Source organism: Amphiprion ocellaris, chromosome 1 (genome assembly GCF_022539595.1).
Source record: "Amphiprion ocellaris isolate individual 3 ecotype Okinawa chromosome 1, ASM2253959v1, whole genome shotgun sequence".
Classification (NCBI taxonomy): Eukaryota; Metazoa; Chordata; class Actinopteri; family Pomacentridae; genus Amphiprion; species Amphiprion ocellaris.
Window position 1 is genome coordinate 35,753,934 of NC_072766.1, and position 23,998 is coordinate 35,777,931.

Here is a 23,998-nt window from a genome sequence, read left to right on the forward strand (position 1 = left end):
GTACATTGTGACAGAAATGTTATTAATGCATCAGAATTCTATATTTTTTAAATTATACCTTAGTTTAAGTGCAAAAGAGATGGTTTCTTGATGTTATATGTGATCTGTAACTTGGATCTGCATTCCTGGCTTATGTTCTACTAGCATTATTTATTTATCATTTTGTTACAGAGTGCAATCAGGCGCTCTTTCAAGTACAATATGTAAGAACATTTTACAAATTTATGGGTGTTTTCATGCATGGTTTTACATATTTAAGGCTTATTCTGTGTCTAGTTGTGTATTTTTGTTTTATTCTGGTGCTGTTTGTAGTTCTATAGAGCCGTAAAATTTGCACTGCTGTGCACACAAAATTATTATAATAAAATTTATATTATTGTATGTCAAAACCCACTCATATATTAATTACAGTCTAAAGAAGGATATTCGACATTGCAAACAGCTTAAACATCAGAAACAATTTAATAATATGATTTGTAATCGTAAGTATCAGGTCTGATTAAACATTTTTTGCTCACATAGTCGGTTACAAGAAACACTTTTTCTGTCTTGATGGACATAAAGTTGTGTGTTTTTGCATGTTTAAACTGTTTGGTCCAGATAAAAGCAGCTTTAGACAATTCGAATCCAGTCAGTTTTTGCACTAATGGTTTCATAAATCACTGGATCATATGGCAGATTGTGGAGTGGATCATATTTAAAACACTGGATATGAATAAACCTGCCTCGACATGTAGCTTTTAGCAGTTTTTTGAATCATTAACAACAGTAATAACCACACCAGACGCGTTAATTTCAAACATTTCATTATTTTCTCCACATTAACTTCGAAACAACCTCATAAACCAAAGAGTAAGAAAGAGCATGCTCGGGCATGCAATGATGTCACAACATGATGATGCCACTGGGTGCGAAGTATAAAACATACAGTAGCAGAGAGTTTCTTTTTATATCATTCATAAACTCAGGACATGTCGGTATCCACTGAGAGTTAAAAGCTAGCGTTGTATTTTACACTGCTCTCCACGTCTCACGTAGCCTCGTGTTGCTGGATAAGAGAGACGAGAGGGAGAAACTCACAAACTGACACCAGATTGAGCAGGCTAAACAAACATGCTGAAAAGAATCTCATCCGGCCCAAAACAAATTTAAAAAAAAAAACAAAAAAAACAAACGTGTCTGGAAATGACACCGTTAGAAACCCCATTTTTCCCTTTTTGACTGGGAGACAAAACAGTGCATGCCATTTCAGGGGTGGGGGGTGTTGGAGGTGGGTGAGGCAGTGGGGGAGGAGGAGGGAAAAGAGGGTGGAGGGTCACCTTTCTTTAAATTTTGAAGGTTATTCGTCTCCTCTTAAGCCTGCCCACGTGGGGTGTTTTTACGTCGGGGGGGTTTTAAATAAAGACGGTAAATGAATAAATACGAGGCACTCAGCATTCTCTCTGTTCTTGCAAACTGCAAAAAAGTAACAAACTTGAATAATAATGACACATACACATATATAGTAGAATTAGTGGTTATAACATAACAGTCTCAAGGCTGTACAAAGGGGCAAGGCTGAATCCTCCTCAGTTTGTCAGCAGTTAAATGTGTTTTATGTTGTTTTTTTTGTTTGTTTTTTATTTTAAAGTTTGCGTGCGAAGGTTTGTGTGTGTGTGTGTGTGTGTGTGTGTGTGTGTGTGTGTGTGTGTGTGTGTGTTTGTGGTGCCACATAAAATTCCCACTTATAATAAATTCCTCGAGGATTAGACTTGGTCGCTGACATTTGATTTCAAACGTGATATCTTGTGTTGTTTTTTTTTTTTCTTAGATTCTGCGATTTTGGTTGGAAAACGTGGAAGTGGAGTGGTGTTGGTGGCGTCGGCGCGGTGACACAAACAGGATTGGGTGCGCACAAATGAAGACAGAACAGTGATGTTAAAGGGATAGAAAATGCACTTTTTAAAACTGCACACAGCCTCATGCAATGGTTGTGTGTGTCCGTGTAGTTTGGAAAAAAGAAAAGAATAATGACGGAGCCCTTTAAAATGGATCTACTCTTGCAGCATAGTTCTGTACGTAACGCATAGTGCGAATAGAGACTGCTGGATCGGACTGAGAAGGAGAAAAGGGTTCGAAGGCAAAAAAGGGGAGGTGTCGGTCGGAATGGAGTGCGTTCTCTTGGTTAGCATGTTTTTTTTCTCATGATAACCAGGAAACAAAGGGGGGGGGGGTTGCTATATTCTCGTCTAGACTGGTGGAAAAATGGGCAACACTGCCTGTGCCATCTCCAGTCCATTGACCTGTCGGTGATGGACAACCAGTTTAAAGCTGCACTCTTTACTTCCTCTTACTTCAACCGCCTTTTTCCTTTTCCCCTGTATGGTTTGCAAGCTCAGAAATAAGCATGTGAAAAGGAACAGTGCTTTTGTAGAAACTGAAAAGGGCTTGAACAGAGGTGGAAAGACCAGTAGCAACAATAGAAAGGCTCTGCTGTGTCCGTCACTCGGGCTGCGGGCTCCAGTTGAATAGGCAGAATGTCCGTCTCAGTAAGTAATAATATAATATACCGTAGTTATCAATAAGTCTTAGTAGATCTTCATACCTGTATAAGCTTAAATAAAGAAGTGAATGAAAAGAATGGCTACTCCAATATTGAGTAAAATGACCATAACCACCAGAATAGAGCTGGAGCCCTGCGAGGAAAGAGAGGAGAGAAGAAGTTAGTCCAGTTACTGAAAACACATGCAGATAAATCAGATTATTAGACAGAAAGATGAGCCAAAGATTCAACTGCAGCGGACAGATGGCAATTATAAACTGATAAAACGCTGGTTCTTACGGATAAATTTGCATTAACATGTAACCAGCATGCTAACATCGTGTTATTTGTTAAAATTACTGTGTTAGAAAGGACTTTCTGCATGCACATTTAAGCTACTACATGACTGAGTTGAGTTAAAAGAGTTTTAAAATGCAAAAGTTCTGTTCATTTTTCACACTCAATACAAAAATCAGCAATTCTGTTGGAAAAAATTGTGTTCTTAGATTAAAAAGTCAAAGCTTGTCGACATAAAAACATTGAGGGAAACGTTAAGTACAACTCCTGGTGTGTGTTTCAGCAACAACCGTCCAATCACAGAGCTTAAAATTGTGTCATGTGACCTCCTAACTTCAGAGAAGTGCTATTAGAAAACAGAATTTTTTTTATAATACTGTGTGGTCTACACAATAATAATTTAATTAGTCAAGCTATTCAATATGGCATATAATATTGTAGGATCCTAACCTTAAGAATTAAACTTGTAAAGTGAATTTGTGATGCTAAACTTTAAACATTTGCTGTTTTAAATGTGACAATCTGCAGCTTAAACTTCTCAATTTCAGCCATTTTACAGCAAAAAAATTTACTAGCTGTGGCTCCTCAACCACATCGACAAAAAGCAAGAATAAGGTTTTTCCAGGGAGGAAAAATCTAAAAGTTTCTCATAGAAATATCAGAAACATTCTAGGTGATAGAGAAAAGAGCAGCGGGTCTTAAAGTCAGTAAATATTGTAAAAATACCCACAAAAATTAGCCTTAAATTTGAAAGACAAGTGTTCCTTCCATGTACAGAACAATGTGTACAACTGTGTAATAACTTTCAGTGATGCAAAAGCAACACTTTAGGTTATGTAGCTCTGTCAAAGTGTTGAAAGTGCCTCACAAAGGGTCAAAACCATGAACAGGGCTTGTTTAGACCTCACTGGTGTGATTTATGTGCAAATCATATTAAAATTAAAGCCAATTTAGTAAACACACGTTCCTCCTGATTACAATGACACCACATGTGTTAATGTTTATTGAGGAGGTGTGATGTAGGGAGGTGAGAAAGAGAGAGAGAGGAAGTCTGATTCTACACAGCCAGAGAAGCTGAGGCTCATGGGTGTTGTAGTATTCAGATGCATCCACCATGAGTGTTGCATCATCCAGGGGAGTCTCATGTTTATGTGAAATAACAAAACTGTAAATACTGTTAACCAGCACAGAAAAACAAGGCTGCCCCAGATAATGTAAGGATCCTACAGCTTTACGTTTTCGTAGTCAGATGGTCTTGAATACTACAACACCCAGGAGCCTGTTGCATGGACGGATTATGAGATAACAGTCACGTGAAAGGGCCTCTTCACCTCCTTGGGACACATCTTTTTGGTCATTTTGCATCTCTTTGGAGTTGTTTTTGCCTCTTTATATTTGTTTTTTGTCTTTTTTTTCCAGTCATTTTCTGTCTCTGTGGTCATTTTGCATCTCTCACTAGTAATGCTATATCTCTCTGTAGTATTTTTATGTCTCATTGTTTTGTGCCTCTTTGGGATCACTTTGTCTTTTTGTAGTAAGTTTGTGCCTCTTCATGGTTGTTTCAAATCTCCCTGTAGCCAAAGAGAGAGTCTTTTTGGGATCATTATGTGTCTCTTTGTTGCCATATTGTGTCTCTTTTTGGTCATTTTGAGTCTCTGTAGCTGCTTTATCTCTCTGTGGTCATTTTATAGTCTCTTTGTAGTAATTCAGAGTCTCTTTGTGGCAATTATTTGTCTCTTTGTGGTAATTTTGAGTCTCTTTGTAGTTATTCTGAGTCTCGTGCTGGTAAATTTAGCAATCTCCCAAAAACCAGCAGTCATTTCAAACACAAAGGCATCCTCTGTTGCTTGTAGCTTTGGGGTGTGAAGGTATAAGTTCTTTACACCTATGTAGCTTTCTGAATGTTTCTATGAATTGCCCATTGGAGCGGGAGTTAACTTCTCTCCTTGTGTTTCATATCTACAGGCTTGTGCCTTTGAAATCTTATCAAAAAACTGGACATTTTCTAACAGTTTATTCATCGTTTGTGCTGATGATTCAACTCGGGAGGGTTTTATGTCCGTCCAGGCTTGGAAAAGTAATCCAACTGTCACTTATCTAACACTGTCTCTGGAAAAGTCCAAAACCTTCTCGGTGTTTATCTGATATCTAACTCATGAGTCACATCATACTCATCGTTCTCACTTTCACCCCTTAGAAAACACTGACATCAGTTTCTGATTTATTCCTCTTTTTCAAGTTGTCGATCAAAATTTTCACAGTGAAACTCTTCAAAACGTTGGGCTTGTCAGCTTTTATTGTGAAAAAACTGAATTTCATTAACTAGGATTAACTGACGTCTGAAACTGGTGCTTTTACTTTAGTAAAATTTTGAATGCATGACTGTGACTTGTAAAAAAGCCCTTCAACGCTGGTTTTGTTACCTATCTCACCACCATCCGTGTTGCCTTTTACATTAGTTATGTTTGTAAATGTACTATCATTAAAAAAAAACTAAGAATTATCTATTAACTGTTAAAGTTATGAGTTCTTGCTACAAGCCTCCAATGAAACAGAGGTGTGTGGACTCACTGAGTTTGATTTGAGGGTGAGATGCTCTCCTTCCTGCTCCAGAGTGATGGGCTGAGACTTTAGGGGAGGGGAGAGGGTGAGGTCCCTGTGCAGCGGCCACTCCTCCAACTCTGCCCCCACATTCAGGTTGTCCAGCATCTGTACAGAGTCCATGGATCCCTCTCTGACCGGCCGAAGGCCTCGGGATCGCAGCCGGCTGTTTTTGGGGGCCGGGGACTCCTGGCCGAGCCCCCCAGACGTCTGCGAGTCTGGACACTGGAGCCTCATGTCCACCGTATAGTCATTCATCCTTTCCTCGTCCTGCTCCGTGAGGCGCGAGTGGGCCGGGCTCCACCTAAGGGTGCTTTCAGCAGTCCAGCCCCCGGTGAGGCCGTCTAGCCTTTGGTCGATTACAGCATGCTCGTTAAGCCTGTGGTTGGAGGGGTTGTGCTGCTTTGGATGGTGGTTGGAGTAGACATGCTCTCGGGGGTTGTAGCTGGAAGAGACGTGGTCCTTTGCATTGTGATTGGAGGAGATATAATCTTGGGACTTGTGATTGGAAGAAGCATGCTCAGAAGTCTTGTGATTGGACATGTTATGATCCAAGGCCTTGTGATTGGATAAAATGTGCACCTGTGGCTTGTAGTTGGAAGAGGCATGCTCGCAGGCCTTGTGATTGGTGGAAGAATGATCCCATGTTTTGTGATTGGACGACGAGTACTCCCTCGACTTGTGATTGGAAGAGGCATGCTTGGAGGGCTTTTGGTTGGATAAGGAGTGCTCCCACGCTCGGTAGGAGGAAGCGTGCTCCCGGTACTTGTGATTGGACAGGGATTTCTCCCGCGGTTTGTGGTTGGATAAAGGGGCTTGCTCGTGGCCGTTGATCTGGCCCTCCTGCTCCTCCAGCAGGGACGGCGTGGTGGAACGGCTGCTGCCTCCTCGATCCGGATACATGTCATCAGTCCAGTTGTTGGCGCCGCCCCTGGGCAGCTCCATGCCCCGCCCCTCCACCAGCACCTGGATCTCCGCCCCACCCTGATCGTCCACGGCGCTCTGGCGCATGAAGCAAGCATTTCTGGGGCGGTGGGCGTGTTTGGGCGGGCTGTGAGGGGGCGAGGTGGGCACGCTCAGCACAGGGCTGAGATCAGGTGTTATCACAGGCGGCGTGGTGTCCGGAGTGCACAGCTCCGGACTGTCTGTTCCTGTGGAGATGACCTCATGGTCTTTGTCCTTGGCGTCCTGGTGCTTGGGCCTCTGACATTCGAGCCCTACGAGAACAGTAGGAAGAGAAGCGCCGGTGAAGTGATTTGGCAGCGATCCACAGCAGAAACCTACAGTGTGAGTGTGTTTGAGTGTTATTGGCATGCAGGGCAACAAAAGCAGAGGAGAGCCGCAGACAAACTGGATCCTGTGCTGCTGGCTTAGAGAGGATTATGGAAGCGAATATATTTGATTTAATTTGAATTCTCGCAGGCTAATCCTTTGTAGTTTGGTGTTTGTTGTGAGATCAAAATATGTATAGTAACAGTGAGCCTAGTGCACACTATACAGCACACACTCGCAGCTGAAATACATCTTATTAAGTACAGATACTTATCCATGCCTTTATATAGATTTTACAATAAAATAATGAGTCCAGTTGCATAATTTAGTCACGACTCATGACTAATTGTTACAAAGCAGGTCTCTGTGGGGAAATTTGAAAGGCAGATTCCAATAGAAGCAGTGAAGCTGAGAAAAAAGGGTTTAAAGTTTTCAGCCTGGACAGAAAACTGTAGGCACATTGGAAGGTTGTAAAGCTTTTATTTTGTCTTTACAGGCTGATTAATTTACCCCCCAAAAATAATTTGCCATGGGTCCAGCAAAGTAACTAAAACCTGCAGATATGGCACTCTTCTTATACCAACAGATTTTTTAAAAGAAATTAACTTCAATTTGATTATTGTTTGCTGTCCAAAAATGATAAAAATCGAGTTTTATTTGAATTCAAATAACACAGTTTAGCATGTGTGTGTGTGTATTAAATCAGTTTAACCAGCAAATCACATGAAATTAACGTATGTGATAGCTACCTTTAGCAGGACTTTAGCTGTTACTTCCTTCTCTGTGAACTGATGTAGGTGCTAATTTATAGAATGTGGCCACAAATGTTAATTAATCAGATTTGATAATGTTCACTTAGTAAATACTATATTTACTAGCTAGACAGACAAAACATATCCAGTATCCATAAAGGATTTGGATTTTCAGCTATTCTGTTGTTACTGCAATATTCAAAAGTTGTTTTCACTGAAATTAAATTATTATTCCTCTAATATTCTTTTGAAACAGATAGACACAGGTTATAGGGCAGTTTTGACAAATATTCAGACATCTCTTCGCCAAACTGCACAACAGAAATATAAGTTACGCAGCTCTAATTCCATTGCATTTTTATAATAAATTTTATTGTAACATTTGGGGCATAAATACATGCTTTAAAAGTAGTTTATTCAAGTAAAATTACATTATTTTTACTGGAATTCTACTGGAGGTAGAGGATGCAGAGCCAGGCGCTACTGCTACTCTGCTGAGTTAGCTGCTAGTTAGCTTGTAGCACCGTTACCACATTTTATTGTTCTATTGTTATGTGTTTTTTATGATGCATTATGCGTGTCATATAACCAACTTTGATTTTAATATGTTGGAGAACCATAATTGATTAAAAAAACATACAAAATCCAGTACACAAAAAGTTAAGATGGCTTCAGCTAATGCTATATCACTAGCTAGTTCTAACTAGCCATAGCCAGAGTGCAATCACTGCTGTTTGGTTTTCACCTGTTTTTTATTGTTATATTTTTGCTTTTCCCCCAAAAAATACACAATACTATCACACCATAATGTTTTTATTGTAGCAAAGTCTGAATAAATTTGTAGTTTCTGTGTTTGAATCTAAATAGGGAGTGGCAACTGCTGCTACTCTGCTAATCTTGGCTAGTTAGCGTTTAGCAGCACTACAAAGAAAACAAATGAGTAAACTAGGTTTAGCTAATGCTTTCAAACTAGCTAGCTTTAACTAGCCCAATGCTGGGACTGCTATTTTACCTATTCATTTTTTATTTTTTGCTTTAGGAACACAAAATGCCTAATGTTAAAAAATAAAATAAAATAAAATGTCAAAAATCTTAAATTTTGGCCAGATTTGTAGTTTGAAATATTAACTGCAGTCAGACTACAAAGGTTGCTAAGCTAGTTAGCGTTTAGCAGCACTAGTTTATGTAGTGCTGCTTCTGCCAGAGTTTCTCCACATAAAATAAACTTTTCTATTATATCATAAAAGTTTTCAGACCTCAGGCTTGACCACGTGTATATATTGTGTTTTTCCTTTCTAGGGCAGCATGTACGTAAGCTGAAGTTTACTGTAATTAAAATTCGACCCACTTCTGCCTCTCCAGTTCACTCACCATTGCCATAGATGTGAAAGGAGGGCGAGAGCTCTTTGGCAGCTATCCGGGCCAGTCGACACTCCTCCATGGCCTTCTGCGCCACTCCTTCAGCCGCCTCGGCCTTCCCACGAGCGTGGCTCATCCTGAACAGGACAGGGACAAACGCTGCAGTCAAAATCACTGAAGATTTATAGGTTATTGATTCTGTATCGGTGGCGTTCTGCGTTGTCTGACCTCATTTAACACTAAAATTGTTGTCCTGCATCCAGGAAAGGAAATCTGATTATTGAAGCTCAGTCGTCAACATTTTTCAGCACATTGATTTGGCTGTCTTCTTTGCTTCTCTTGTCTTGTTTTGGATGTTTCATTGTTGTTAACACATAAGAAAATAGGCTGACATGGAGGTAAAAATGTTTAACTGGCAAGTTTTAATGTAAGAATGAAAGTGTTCAATCAAAATTTTCTCTACACAAACACAGCTGTCATCAACAAGTATTATCTGTGCTTTAATCCAACAATAAATACTTCTACATAATGTTCATAATGGCATCAGGCCATTAACGATGCATGCTTATTGATCATATGTGATGTTTTTGTTTAATTAGTTATTCTATGTTTTTGGCAGAGTTTTATCATAACACATAGATATTTATATTGAATCTTGGTACACAAATTGTTCGTAAATGATATCCATTCCTGTTAAATCTGTTGAAGTTGTTGCATTTGATATTAAATATTAACTCCAGATTCAAGATTTCAAGGTTTAACACAAGGTTGTATTACAAAATTACAGCTGTAGTCCCTTTATGCAACTTAAAAACTAAAAATAAATCATTTATGTATATTTCTTATTATAATTTTTCGTAAAATGCTGAAATTACTGTCACCTCAACAAAATCACATCCAGATAAGTAAGTCAGATTATCAAAGCGTAGATGGTTAGCCAGCATTTTACAAGCATTTATTCCATTGATTTGGCTGCGTTCATCGTCTATCTTGTCTTGTTTTAAGTGTTTTGTTGTTTTTAAGCGAGAATAAATGGACTGAAACAAAGTTTTTGAAAAAGTTACAGGCAGTATATTTCAGGTGTGACTCTAACTATTGATTAAAATGTCTCTGAAGACATTAAAAACAACACGTGTGACTAAACAATTATTATTTCTTGTTCTAAAATCCAACAATAAATGTTTTTGCATATGTTCATCATGATATCAGGCCATGAAAGGTGTAGTTTTTTTTAAGTTTATTTTTTTGTGGGTTGCTTTCAATAAAGATTTACCACAACCTGTAGACATTTAGAATTTGTTTTTGCACAGAGACTATTTCCGACATGATGTCCATCCTGCTCTTAAAGCTGGTAAAGTTTTTCTCTTTGATATTAGAATTTCCCTGATGAAGGTTTAGCAACAAAATGTTGTGCAAATAAAATACCTTTGCAAGTTAGACAGTGTGCAGGAGTCTGATTTGGATGCACTCGTCCTGCCTCATGAAATAGATATTGTAGAGTACCTTTGGTCTCTTTGACATTAAACATTTATGATTCAGAAGAAATATTTATGAGGAGTGTAACACAAAAACAAGGCCGGATTCGCCTTTTAAAAATTCCATGGGCAAACATTTGCAGAGGGCCTCCACTGTAGCCCCCTGCTGCCTCCTGCAACCAAACCTGCTGAGCTCAAACAACATTTAAAACATCTCAGTTTGTGAAATAATAAAGAGGTCAGATTTAAAGTAATAATGTAGGAGCCACCATAGCTGGTAAAAACTCGGCTGATTGGTTCACAGAACTGTGATGTGACCATTTTATACCAAACCAGGTGGTATTAAATGGTGCATAAATCTTACCTTGACATTGCGATCTCTGCTTTCTGCTTGGCGATGTCCGCGGCCTTCTCGGCAGCCTCCACCGCCCGGTCCACCTTCTCTCTGATCTTACTGGCCCTCAGTGGGATCAGGTTCTTGCGTTTTCCGCTCACCAACACGTTCTGCTTGTACTTTCCTTCCTCCTTGGTGCCATCGGGGAAGGTGGTACATCCATATCCGTGCCTCTTGTTCGCCGCCCATTCACCAGCGTAGTGCAGGCCGTCCGAACGCCGACTCACGCCCCAGCCAGCCCTCTGGTCGCTCCGCCACTCTCCTGCGTACATTTCGGTGACGGTGGCGTCCACTGGGGCACCCTGTTCGCTCTCGCTGGCGTTGGAGTGGATGTCAGACGCCGCGGAGCTGACGGTGCTCATGCCGGCCTCGCTGCAGAAGGAGCTCTGCTTACTGAGCTGACTGGCCAGAGAGCTTTTGGACTCGGAACGCCGAAGCTTGAGGCCGCTCAGGATGGACTGCCGGAAGCGTCCTTTTCGCTTCCTCTGGCGTTCGGCCTCACTTGGAGCCGTCAGGGCAAAGCCGCCCCGGCCCACCGGGCTTCCCGCCAGCCCCGCCACCACCCCATCTGTGGGTGTGGTGGCAGCGCCGTCCTCCAGCGCAGCCGGAGGGCCGTGGCTGTGCTCAGAGCGGAGGGAGTTTATGGATGTTCGCAGGGGGAAGAGGATGACAGCCGCCATACCGTACGGCACGCTCTGCCGTACACCGTAACCATGACGCATCCCTCCCAGCCACTGGCCTTGGTAGGTTCCTGAAAGTGAAAGTGAGAGTCAGACATGAGCTGTGAGCTGTAAAAATAAATCCACATTACAGTGCCCATGATAAATCACTACTCTCTAAGCATCTCAAAGAACATTTTATAGATGCCAAAATGACCTCAACATTCTGAGTCTGAAATCTTAATGTACTAATGAGTGCTACTGAGCTTCTGTGTGCTCTTTATATTAGTAGTTTTGCTCACTGGGTGTAGATCTTAGCTATAATTCTGCCATGCATTCCATATGGTTTTCTCCTCCCTTTCCATTATCTATGTGTAACCATGTTCACAATCCCCTTTACTAAGGGGAAACAACCTCCAAGCAGCAACCTACATACTGAAAATGACAAGTTTCGATAAAGTTATGTGCAATAACTCAGGCCTACATGTTTCTTTCACTGACTTATCCATTTCAATGACAGTGCTCACCTCCCTGCATGCAAATATTTTACCAGAATCCATTCACTGTTTTGCAGGGGCACCATCACTGCATCCAGGGCTTAGCACCGCACAAGACGATTCGGACTGATTCAAAGAAATACAAACAAGCCTGAAGGTTGTTTTTTTTTTTTTTTTTTTTTTTAAATCTTTAGCAGAATGATAATGAGGTGTCGTCAGACCATTATCCAGTGCCAAAACAGAGCTGTGGAAATAAACCATATTGCCATTTAGAGAAATGTCACATATATCAGTATCTAACTGCTACAAAGGTGCATCAGAACCCCAAACTTTTGAAATGCAAGTTATCCTTTATAAAAAAAAAAGTACAAATGATACCATTCATCAGAGTTAGAACCTGTAAAAACAGAAAGAACTGTTGATTTTTCAGCTTTCAAGTGAACAAATAATGTGTGATGTTTGGGAAATTAAACAAATCTAAGCATAAATTCATGATATTTGATCAAAATCACTGTGTTCTGTGTGTCTCATTTAAAAGTTAGCTAAAAATGGAATGTTTGCACCAGATTCTGTAAAAAAAAAAAACCTAAAATTTCTGCACTCCTCAACGCAACTGAAAAACCATTAGTAGCTCAGCTGCGGCCAACAGTCATGTGACAAAGAACGTCTGAGACTTTTCTGCTGAACTGCAGGCAGTGCATACACAGAATAAAGATGAGACATGCATGGAAACAAATAAAACATGTAAATAGTAAAATATCTGCAGTATGTAGAGTCACCTTTTTTCCTCAGTGTTGGCACCTGTGAGCATTTGGGAAAAATGTTGTTTTATTCATTTCTGAGTTCTCTCTACTTTAGTCATGGTTGTGTTGCTTCCATAGAGGTTTATATTGCAGTGAAAAATGAGGCTAAAGTGAGTAAAAGATGAGGCAGGAGCAAAATACCCCCACAAACTGTCTGGAGTTCAGAGGGTTAAATTACTACCAGTTCTAGCCTCAAAACTCCCATTAAATGAAACAGAAGCTCAACGCTAAAAGCTTCTCAAGGTTACGGCTGAATGCAGGACTCACTGGAGATTTTACAACCTTCTATCAGCCTAAAAATGTTTCCCCTCATGTGGACTCAGAAAAGAGACAGATAGTAAACGTCAATCTTCCTCGATTCGTGTGAGGAAGATGTTCAGAGACGAGCGACTGATCTAAAAGATTTGTGTTTATCCGGTTTTATGTGAACGCCAGGAAGAAAATCTGTAAGGTGCTATTGTGCCAAACTGAGGCATATTGGCACAACAAGAAAGCTGTGAAAATAAATGAAGGAAACCCAGTTATTTAGCATTTTAAAATGAGGCCAATGTGGGGTGTTCAGTGAGTAAATCTTTATGCCTCAGCTGGTAAAGATTTAGTAGATTAGATGGAGGTAGGAAGATAAACCAACAGAGGAAACCAAACAAACAAAAAAAAAACGCCTAACGCCCAGACCTCCTGGAAGCAGGCGACCTCCTGGGAGAAACTTTCAAGCAGATCTACAGCAGTCAGAGGTCTTACACCCGCCATCCTCTCCTCAAATCCCGCCGGTGGTTCAGAACAAGAGGTGAAGCCGCTCCAGAGTCAATTTCATGTTTCTGGGCAGGAAACTCGACAGTCTCCTGTTCACCTCCCGAACTTGTCAGATTCACTTACAGCAGAGCTTGGCTGCTCTTGCTGACAAAGCTGCAGAGTTTTTTTGTTATGAGAGACGTTTTAACAGCTGTCTACACTCGCTCCGTGCAGTTTGGGCTCCGTGTTTCCTGCTACTACTGACTCAGTGTTAAAAGTAATCAATCAGGCAAGGTGACTGAAACTGGAGCCGCCAGTAACGATTATTTGCTCAATTAAATGGGCAATCTCGAAAAATACAATAAAGCTGTGTCTTCAAGTTGCTTCTTTTGTCCAAACAGCATCCAAAACTCAAAGATAATCAGTTAATAGTGACACAAAACACAGAAAAACAGCAAATTTACAGAGAATATGTTTTTGCGACAATTGATTATCCAACTAACTGGACTTACTGAGTAATTAAATAATTGTTTCAGCTGTAACTGAAACTAAAGTCATTGATCATTTGTACTAAATTTGAATTGTAATACTGGTTTAAACAGTAGCATCAAAGGTATAAATCTGTCATTTTTCTACTCCAGTTATAATAATAAAGTTTATTTCTTTTGCACCTTTCAAAACTGGAGTTACAAGGTGCTTTACAAAAAAGAGCAATGATAAAATATTAAAAAAGACATTTTAAAACTTTATACAGATCATTAAAAGCAGACAAAACCTAGTAAAGGTTGTCACATTGATTTTAATTTTATAGCACTTACATTATTTAAGTCACGATGTATTCAGTTCAAATGACCCCTTTAGATTTTCAAAAAATCGGATCATGTGCACACAAATTTGTGATTTGTGTTTTTAAATTCACATTTGCAAACACGTTTCACAAGATTTTGTTCTCTTGAACAAAACAAAGCAAAAAAGGCTAATATGTCTGATTATGTCTATAATTCTGATTAAACTCAATACCAAGCAAAACAATACTGAACCTAAATTACTCATTAACTTTAACTGAAAGAACCACCATTGATTTTGCACTGCATTAACACCTTTTGGGGTGCCACATTCATTAGCAAACAATTATTTACACACCCAGCAGGCTTAATTAGCTTTAACATACACTATCATTAAAAAGTTTGGGGTCACCCAGACAATTTCATGTTCTCCGTGAAAACTCACACTTTTATTCATGTACTAACATAACTGCACAAGGGTTTTCTAATCATCAATGAGCCTTTCAGCACCATTAGCTAACACAATGTAGCATTAGAACACAGGAGTGATGGTTGCTGGAAATGTTCCTCTGTACCCCTATGGAGATATTCCATTAAAAATCAGCCGTTTCCAGCTAGAATAGTCATTTACCACATTATCAATGTCTACACTGTATTTCTGATTCATTTGATGTTGTGTTCATTGAAAAACACTGTTTTTCTTTCAACAACAAGGACATTTTTAAGTGACCCCAAACTTTTGAACAGTAGAGTTGTGTGTGGTTGTCTGATGACTCTAAGAGCGATATTTCCTCTGTTTTAGCTCCATTTTGGGTCTCCATCAGCTATGGAGAAAAGTCTGCCTCTTTCGCTGCCAACCTCAAAAATTCTTATTTGTTAACGTTTCCTGAACCTTGAGTAAAGTTAAAATCAGCCAGTGACTAAGGGTCACTTTATCGACAGCAAACCAAATCGACAAATGTGGTATAAAATGGCAAACTGTTAAAACACACGGAGCTACTTCTGAGTTTATTTACCTCCTCTCATATGAACAAGTTATTAAAGTATTTCACATCAGACCAAGAAAATATCTCAGTCCTACGCAGGAGCCCGCAAATATATTAAGGTCATACGTAAAACATATTTATTTTTATATGAATGTCATAAATAAAATATCTCATATTTATTTTCTCGTGTTGTAATTTAGCAACACATGTACCTGACCTGCACTTTTAGAAACAAAGTGCTTACAAAGAGCTTTTAACCAACAACACAAAAGCAGGATACCTGGAAACTAGCATATCAACAGCTAAGATAAATTAGAGACAAAAGACTACAGACGCAGAAGTAAAATAAAGCAATAAAACCTTAATAGTCAAGTCACTGCTACCCACATAGAGTATTCAACAGCTGGAGAGTCATTAAAATAAGACTGCTGTTTCGAATCTACTGAACAAGATTAAATGTTAAAGACTCGAAATTGTTGTTCAACATGTAAATGTGCCTGACCAATCTAAACATCAAGGTAGAGACACTACAATAGTCAGTACAGCTACAGCAGTCGCCTCTGTCTGCAGGCCCAGTGAGCAGAATAAATCCTAACTAGTAGACTTAATGTAAAGTGTTATTCATGTTAATATTTTTCTTGTTGCTGGTTTTAAATCACTCTTACTTTGCCCCTGATTTTGCTCTGAGAGAACTTACCAGGCGCTATTGCCCCCAACAATATAACAAACCCCTCCACAGGCTAAAGTGTCGATTCTTTAGGGGGGTATTAAATATCTCATCTGGCCCGGGAACGCCCTGGTATCCCCAGGAGAAGCTGGGGATCGTTTCCGAGGAGAGGGATGTATGGAACGCCCTGCTTGGCCTGCTGCCACCGTAGGATGGGTGTGGTTACATGTCAGTAACATTACTGATGTCGACCATCACTCTGCTTTGTTGGGAGGCCGGGAACATTGTAATTACAGATTTGAAATGAATGTGCTGATTACTTTGTAGGAAATGACGCGAGTCTGTGTGTCATCAGTGCATGGTTTGATTCATAGTGTGCTCGACTCCACACAAGCTGCAGACAATCAGCTCCAAAAAGACGCAGCTTTTGATGAAGATTTACCTACATTACTATGTTTTTAATAGTCTCATTTTGTCGGTGTCATGTCCAAAGATCTTAATATGTTTAGAAAAAAACTGTTGTCTGGCTTTAGTGTTTGGTGTTACGATAAAACTTGATTAATCCCAAAGGAAATCCTTGAAGGATATTTGTGCTATGGAGAGCAGTGAGCCTGTGTTTTTGCTTAATTTAGAGAATGTTTATTCTGGAAAGTTGACTAAATTACGCAGTAGCAGTGTGAGAGTTCTATTAATGTCATGTTTTATGGAAGATCTTAAACCACAAAACACAACAGAAATGCTCAGAAGCTGCAGAGATGTAATTTATTGTATATTAACTGCACAAATACTATGAGTATTACTATGTAGTTCTGCTGCATGTGGGGCTTACTGTAACTATCCATGGTGCTGAAACAAAACCCTCTTCCAGGCTGTTCTCTGTCCTTTTTTTCCTGTTTGCAGGCCTCTCTGCATCATCCATTATTATTTGAGATACATGTATATATCTATATATATATATATATATATATATATATATATATATATATATAGATATATAGATTTTTTCTTTTAATTCCCAAATCATAATCCTTCAGAAAGCTATTCAAGCCTCCAAAAACTCTAAAATAGGATTATCGTGTCCCAATTTCATGCATACCAGTAGTATTATACAGCATTTTCTGTCATACAATTTCATAGGATGCTGTTGTTGCTGTTGGTACCCAAGAAATTGTAGTTTGCAAAGTCACAGCTGCACTGATAGAGTCCAGAAAGAGAAAGCAAAATTTAAATAGATGAGATCAACCTCTGGCTTTTACCATTTAGTTTCTACTTTTATGGTATTTGGTCTACAAATATATATATTTCAAACTTTGTAGTTGTGTTTTTTTCTTTTTTCTCATGTGTATGGTCAGATAAGTGACTGATCGACGCAAACAGCCACCCCGAAACCTTTACAACCAAAGCCCAGGTTGTCTTTTTATCAAATTATAGTTATTTTTGTGTTCAATAATTTGTCACTGCAGGAGAATTCTATGCATTTCTTTGGACATTTTAAGCCTCAGCCGCGCTCTAACCACAAATCCTCAAAATTCGTTCACAAATGACATTATTTCCCTTCATAGATCATTAACCATGTTGTAGTCATTTAGCCTGTTTACCACTGTTTCAGCTTCATTATGGCTACATTGTGTAGGACAGGAAATAACCTAATAAGCAATATAAGTGTGTAACCTTTGCCTCTTCCTGCTGGCAATTACAGTAATTACATCAACACTGTTAATGTCTTCTTCGTGTCTTTGTAGTCACTTTTATCTCTTTGCTGTTTGTGTTTTTGTGTTTCTTGTCCCTCGTTTTGTGTCTCGTTATGCTTGTTTTACTTTGCAGTCGGTTTCTCTCATTGCAGATTTTTGGCTTGTTTTGTGTCACTTAAATGGAAGGAATTGCAAGGAATTTTTGTCTCTTTGTGGTTGTTTTCTATCACTTTGTAGACATTTTTGTCTCTAAGTGGTCATTTTGTGTGTATCTTTGGACTCTTTTTGCATCTCTTTGTGCTAATTTGTGTCTCTTTGTAGCTGTTTTGTGTCTGTAATCATTTTTGTCCCTTTGCCTCTTGATTTTATGTGTTTTGTGTCTTTGTAGTTGTTTTAGTTCTCTTTGGGGTCACTGCAATTTATTTAGTCGTTGTTTAGCATCTTTTTTACATCTCTGTGTTTACTTTGGTATTTGTAGTCGTTTCTGCCTTGTGTTTTGTGTGTCTTGTTGATATTTAGTGTCTCTGTGGTTGTGTTAGATTGTAGTCGGTTTCGCTCATAGTGGATTTTTTGGTCATTTTGAGTCTCTCTGTAAATGAATTATGTTTCTTGCATGTAACTGCAAGTGCATTAAACTATAAACTGTGAGTCCTGGATGTTGTCTATTTGTGGTCATTTTGCATCTTTTAGTAGTTGTTTTGGTTCTCTTTGTGGTCACTGTAATTTATTTTGCAGTTGTTTAGCATCTTTTTTACATTTCTTTGTGTTTATTTGTGTATTTGTAGTAATTTCTGCCTTGTGTTTGTTGTGTCTTGTTGTTATTTAGGGTCTCTGTGGTTGTGGTAGACTCTACTCGGTTTCTCTCTAAGCAGATTTTTTGTTAGTTTTGTGTCTTTGTGGTCATTTTGAGTCTCTTTGTAACCGAATTATGTTTCTTACATGAAACTGCAAGTGCCTTAAACTATAAACTGTAAGTCCTGGATTCAAATATTGTGTCTCTACTGAATCAGAATCCAGTGAAGAATTGTGTATCTTCACCGCCCCGCTGGTCCGATGTGTTTCCTCTGGTCCGGAGCTGTCCGTGGTGCTGAAACCAAACCGGGCCTGCATGCTGCTCGCACGAGGCTGCCTGTGGCCTATAATGTGGTCTTATTATTAGGCTGTTATCATTTTTAATGAGCGCTCGCTGTTGACAGGCAGCCAGCGTGTGTGTGTGTGTGTGTGTGTGTGTGTGTGTGTGTGTGTGTGTGTGTGTGTGTGACGGAGGAAACCTGTACATTTATTGGGTTGTGGAAAATGTGTCAGCTCGTGCGTGCTATATTCATCTGTCGGCGGTCTTCCATGTGAGCGGAAACGAGAGGAGCTGTCGTGTGACGCAGTATCTTTTCTCCTCTTTACGCCGTCTCCAAACGGAGCATGCAAAAACGGCCGCGGCCTTAAAGCTCTCGCTGGGAGCCGCTTGAAATATTTCCAACATCCAGCATCGACACGCACCATATTTTCATTCCAGCAGCATCTCTCAGTGACCTCCATCATCCGGGTCCTCAGAGGGAGGGCTCTGCTTGTCAAACGGCCTACATTACAAGCGAGGAAAAAAATAGAGATTGGCAGCAACAGAGAGCCAATCGGAGAGCGGCAGAGCCTCGAGCTGGTCTCCAGTGACACGCTGACCTGCTGTCTCCGCGTTGCCATGGAGACCTTGCATCACAGAGGGAGTGATGCAGGGGGAGAAGGTGTGTTTTGATAAGAGTGTGTTTCTAAACAAGAGTGATGGTTTAATTTCTAACATTAGACACGTCCTGTTTTTACAGCCGCTCTGTGTGTGGCTGTTGTTTAATAGTCGCAAACTGACTCCAGGTGGAGATCGCTGATACACACATCTTCACATACAGCGTCACACAACACCTTCACACACAACCTCACAACACCTCTGCACACAACCTCATAACACCTTCACACAGACTCACACCTCTACAAACAGTTTCACATCTTTACACACAATCTCACAACACATCCAAGACAGCCTCACCACACAACACCTTCACACAGCGTCACAACACCTCTACAAACAGCCTCATAACACCTTTACAGTTTCACAACACCTCTACACACAGCCTCATAACACAACACCTCCACACACAACCTCACAACACAGCACCTCCACACAGTTTCATAACACTTTCACACACAGCTGCACAACACTTCAAAACAGCCTTGCAACACCTTCGCACACAACCATACAACACCTCTAGTCTCACAACACTTTCACACACAGCCTCACAACACCTTTACACACAACCTCACAACACTTTCACATACAGCTACAAAACACCTTCACATATAGCCTCACACCTTTACACACAGCTACACAACACCTTCACACACAACCTCGCAACACCTTCACGCATAGCCTCACAACATCTCCACACACACGGCACTACAACACCGTCACAAACAACCATACAACACCTTTCTATACAGCCTCACAATACATCTACACATAGCCTCACAACACTTTTACACACAACCTCATAATCTCACAACACACACAGCTGCACAACACCTTCACACACAACCATACAACACCAATACAAACAGTCTCACAAAACCTCTACACACACAAGAGCATCTTCATTTACAACCTCACAACATCTCCACACACACAGCACCACAATACTGTCACACACAACCATACAACACATTCACACACAGCCTCGCAACACCTCCACACTGAACAGTTTGAATTCAATTTCTGTCTCAGTTTTTGTGCCTGCTTTGTGTCTCCAGGTTTTTTGTTGTTGTTTTGCAGTTGTGTTATGTCTTTGTACAGTTGTTTTTCATCATTGTGTGTCGAACTGCATTCATTTGTATCTGTTTCTGGATTCTTCGTGCCTCTTTGAAGTCATTTTTCTTTTTTAGCAGTTTGACTTGCTTCTTTAGTTGTTGGGCGTTTCTTTGTAGTCTCTCGTTCCTCTTTTCTGCTTGATTTTTGTGTCTTTTGTCAATTTTTGCCTCTCTTTGTCATGAAATTTGTGGTTGCTTTGTGGGTTTTCTTGATTGTTTTGTGTGTCTTTGTAGTCAGTTTATTGTTGCTTTGCACCTTTTAATGTCTCCTTGGAGTCATCTGTATTTTTTATAGTCATTTTGTGTCTTTTTCTAGTATTTTCTGTCTTCTTGTAGTTGTTTCGCATCTCTTTTAACTCTTTTTGTCATTTTGTTTATTTTTGGTGTATTTTGTCACTGTTTTGTGTCTCTTTGTGGTTGTTTTGTGTCTTTGTCATCACTTTATTTCTTTGTTGCAATTGTTTTGCACATTTTTTAAAAAAATTCTTTATATTTGTGCTTATCTTTTCTTTTTGATTTTCTTGTGTCTTTCAGTGTTTTGTGTCTCTTTGTGGTTGTTTTACTTTGAAGCCAATTTGTCTTTTCACAAATTTTTGCACAATTTTGTGTCTTTTTGTTATTCTTTTGCATGCCTCTAGAGTCAATTTCTGGCTGTTTGTGGTCATTTCACTTTACTTCCTAGTTGTTTTGTGTTCGTTTTACATGACTTTTCAGTCAGTTTGCATCTGTAGTTGTTTTGCATCACTTTGTAATCAATTTGTGTCAAAATGCAGATTTTTTTGGTCTCTTCACTTCTTGATTTTTGTATCTTTGCGTCTCTTTGTCTCTGTGTAGTCATTTCCCTTCTGTCAAGTTATTTTTTGTTTCTTTCTGTGACATCTTGGAGATGAAGCTGAACTCACAGATGCTGCTGTTGATTGAAAAACTGCAGCTCAACTGTATTTAGTTTCTGCTGAAGATGATGAGAAGTTCCCAGTCTAAAGCTTCCTGTACAGCAGATACATGCTGGTTCTCCTCTACATGCATATTACACTCAATATTTTATCACACACTATACAAAGTATGGCCTCCTGACCCTCTGGGCCCCTGGTGCAGTGCCCAGCAGGCCTCTTCAGTAATCTATCTGTGCATGTGGATGTGACCTACATGTTATTTATGTAGCCTGCATTGGAGATGTGTTACAGTGGGTGTCAGCAGCAGGCAAAGTAAGCAAGTTGCTCCACTTGCAGCCTGAAAATCAGTTTGTGGGACACGCAGAGACGTTTTATTCAGAGGAGTCAAACCGGACCGATCTGATCTCTAAACTGGTGCTTGGTCTGAAAACAGAAGACACAGGGGGAGTAAAGTAAAGCACAGTCTGTTCAGCCTCCTTACCTCCATCAGAGTAGGTTTCAGTGCCGTATCCATCCTGCAGCCCGTTGCTCCACGTCCCCTCGTACCGGGCGCCGCTGGCCGTGCTCTCCAGCTGCCCGTAGCGACCTTTAAACCCCTGCGTCCACTCCCCCCTGTACTCCCAGCGGCCCTTGCTCTCCACGCCGATGCCATGCCGCTTTCCCTGCGCCCAGGTGCCCTGGTAGCTGTTCCCGCTGGGCCACGTGTACACGCCCAGGACCTCGAAGCCGTGGCTCCAGGCGCCGGCGTACTCGCCCTGACCCTGGGGCCCCGTGCAGACCCCTCGGCCATGGGCCTTACCCTGCTCCCACCCCCCGCAGTACGACCCCCCGTCATCAAAGTCAAACCTGCCTCCAGTGGACATGCATGAAACAGGTTTAGGCAAATCCTTAGAACGTCAAGAAACAGAAAAAACAAGGGCCCGGTTCACTCAGAAGGAGCAAGGAGGGAGGAGGCCTCGTGTGGATCAGGTAGCATGGAGGTGCAGGGCCTTGACTCTCCCTCTCCTCTTAGTTTAGGATGCAAAACACCGGCTCCTCGTTTTAGAAACAGCAGGACTCGGCCCGAAGAGCATCGCCTTACGACAGAGAAGCAATCCGAGCCTCAGCGATGGGTCTGGAATGACGAACACAGCGGCCGTGCATGCTGCTTCCCATGGGCATGCAGGCTCAGAGTGCTTCTCATCCTCCTCCTCCTCCACTTCCTCCTCCACCTTCCTGCTCCACGTAGGCCTGTCGCCTCGGCCGTGCAGCGGGGCGCTCCAGACAAGCGAGGTCTAGGCTTTTCCAGCAGTCCCACAGGCCCTCAGAGCGGCGGCGGCAGCAGCGACCAAACTCAGCTCAATCAGACATTAGAGCATCCCCACATCCCTGCCGCACCGGCACACAGATACAGGACAGGGATGCTGCCGCTGCACTGGTACGCCATTTAAAAAAAAAAAAAAAAAAAACAGAGCAGAGGAGCAGGGAAGTTGAAGATATTTCTCTATAGCATGGCCTGGAAACAAGCAATCCAGGCTAACGCTCAGCAGACACACACATCCAAACACACTTGCACACACGCCTCGGCAGACATAACGGAGTGTGAATATCTCCTTCCCTTTTCCTCCCTTCTCCTCCTCTCTGCTCGGCTGTGATCTAAAGACGACTCTCCCTCCTGAAGAAGGTGAGGATGCAGGAGCAGCAAATAACAAATTATTCCTCCTCTTTTCCCTTTGTCCTCTCCATCCCAGCGCTCGCCTAAATCTGGATTGTTGTGGTAATATCCCAATTCCACCAAGTCATCTGTCCTCTCTTGTTTTTCGGCCTCTCTCTCTCTCTTTCTATCTCTGCCTCTCTCTCTCTAAAATCTGCTCATTACAGGACTGTTCCACCCCAGCCAATACCCCTCCCCCACACACACACTGAACACACACACACACACACACACACACACACACACACACACACACACACACACACACACACACTGAACGCACACTCCTTCTCGCGGCTCTTAAAGAGATAGAGACGGAGGGATGGTGCGAATAGCTGCATGTACGAGGCTCGCTGCCCTTTCCCGTTGGGGATACAGGCTGCTTTTCCTAATTATCCAGCCTCATTTCAACCCTCTCGCTCTCACACTCCTCCTCCCAGGTGGAAATCTGGTCAGTCAGCAATCTGTTTTCCAGATAACTGGAGGTTTTGTGCGCTCACTGATCCCGTGCTACTCTCTCCCCGGCTAATTGTTGTTAGTCTTTTTTTACAGCTGTTAGTTTTTTTTCGCTTGTCATCTTGAAAGACAAATCAATGGAGTGTAGCTGTCACTTCACTGAGCTTCAATGAGCAATAAGACCACAGACCTGCAAATAAACGAGAGCATGGGGTGATAATGCAAGGACTTAATCACAAGCAAACACAGACATCTTCACTTTTGGAGCATTACATCTGCTGAATAATTTACTTATCAATGACTGATATTGGAAATCTGTGAGTCACTGACCTGCTGGATTCAAATGGTGAACAGAAACTATCAGAGAAGAGACAATACAGTTAAAACTGAGGCAAAAAAAGTGTTTCAGAATTTTACAGGTACTCCATCTTATATTCATATTTGCGGAAGTAAGTTGCTCAAAAGGCCGCTAGGAAAATAGTGTGGTATTAAAGTAATATAGATAAAACATAACAAATAAACAAAGAGAAGATGTGCAAGAGTCATTCCAGAATTGGAGGACATTTGGGCTTCAAAATGTTTGAAAAATAAACCTTTTCTTCTACAATTTTCTGCTACATA

General features: G+C 40.9%; 1 protein-coding gene across 1 annotated transcript; it reads right to left on the bottom strand.

Annotated features, from left to right (window-relative positions):
* Positions 1-789: 789 nt before the first annotated feature.
* jph3a (junctophilin 3a) lies at positions 790-23,099 on the bottom strand. Its single transcript, XM_023291269.3, has 5 exons — positions 21,710-23,099; positions 10,642-11,422; positions 8,815-8,939; positions 5,390-6,636; positions 790-2,675 (listed from the first exon to the last, which is right to left on the bottom strand). The coding sequence occupies exons 1-5, from the start codon at positions 22,089-22,091 to the stop codon at positions 2,595-2,597; spliced, it is 2,616 nt and encodes an 871-aa protein (XP_023147037.2). The 5' UTR covers positions 22,092-23,099; the 3' UTR covers positions 790-2,594.
* Positions 23,100-23,998: the final 899 nt, after the last annotated feature.

Coding starts and splice junctions, on each gene's coding strand:
- jph3a (XM_023291269.3), bottom strand. CDS start 22,091: ATGTCCACTGGAGGCAGGTTTGACTTTGATGACGGGGGGTCGTACTGC. Junction 11,423..21,709: donor TGAAACCTACTCTGATGGAG/GTAAGGAGGCTG, acceptor TTTCACTTTCAG/GAACCTACCAAGGCCAGTGG. Junction 2,676..5,389: donor TCACCCTCAAATCAAACTCA/GTGAGTCCACAC, acceptor CTTTCCTCGCAG/GGCTCCAGCTCTATTCTGGT.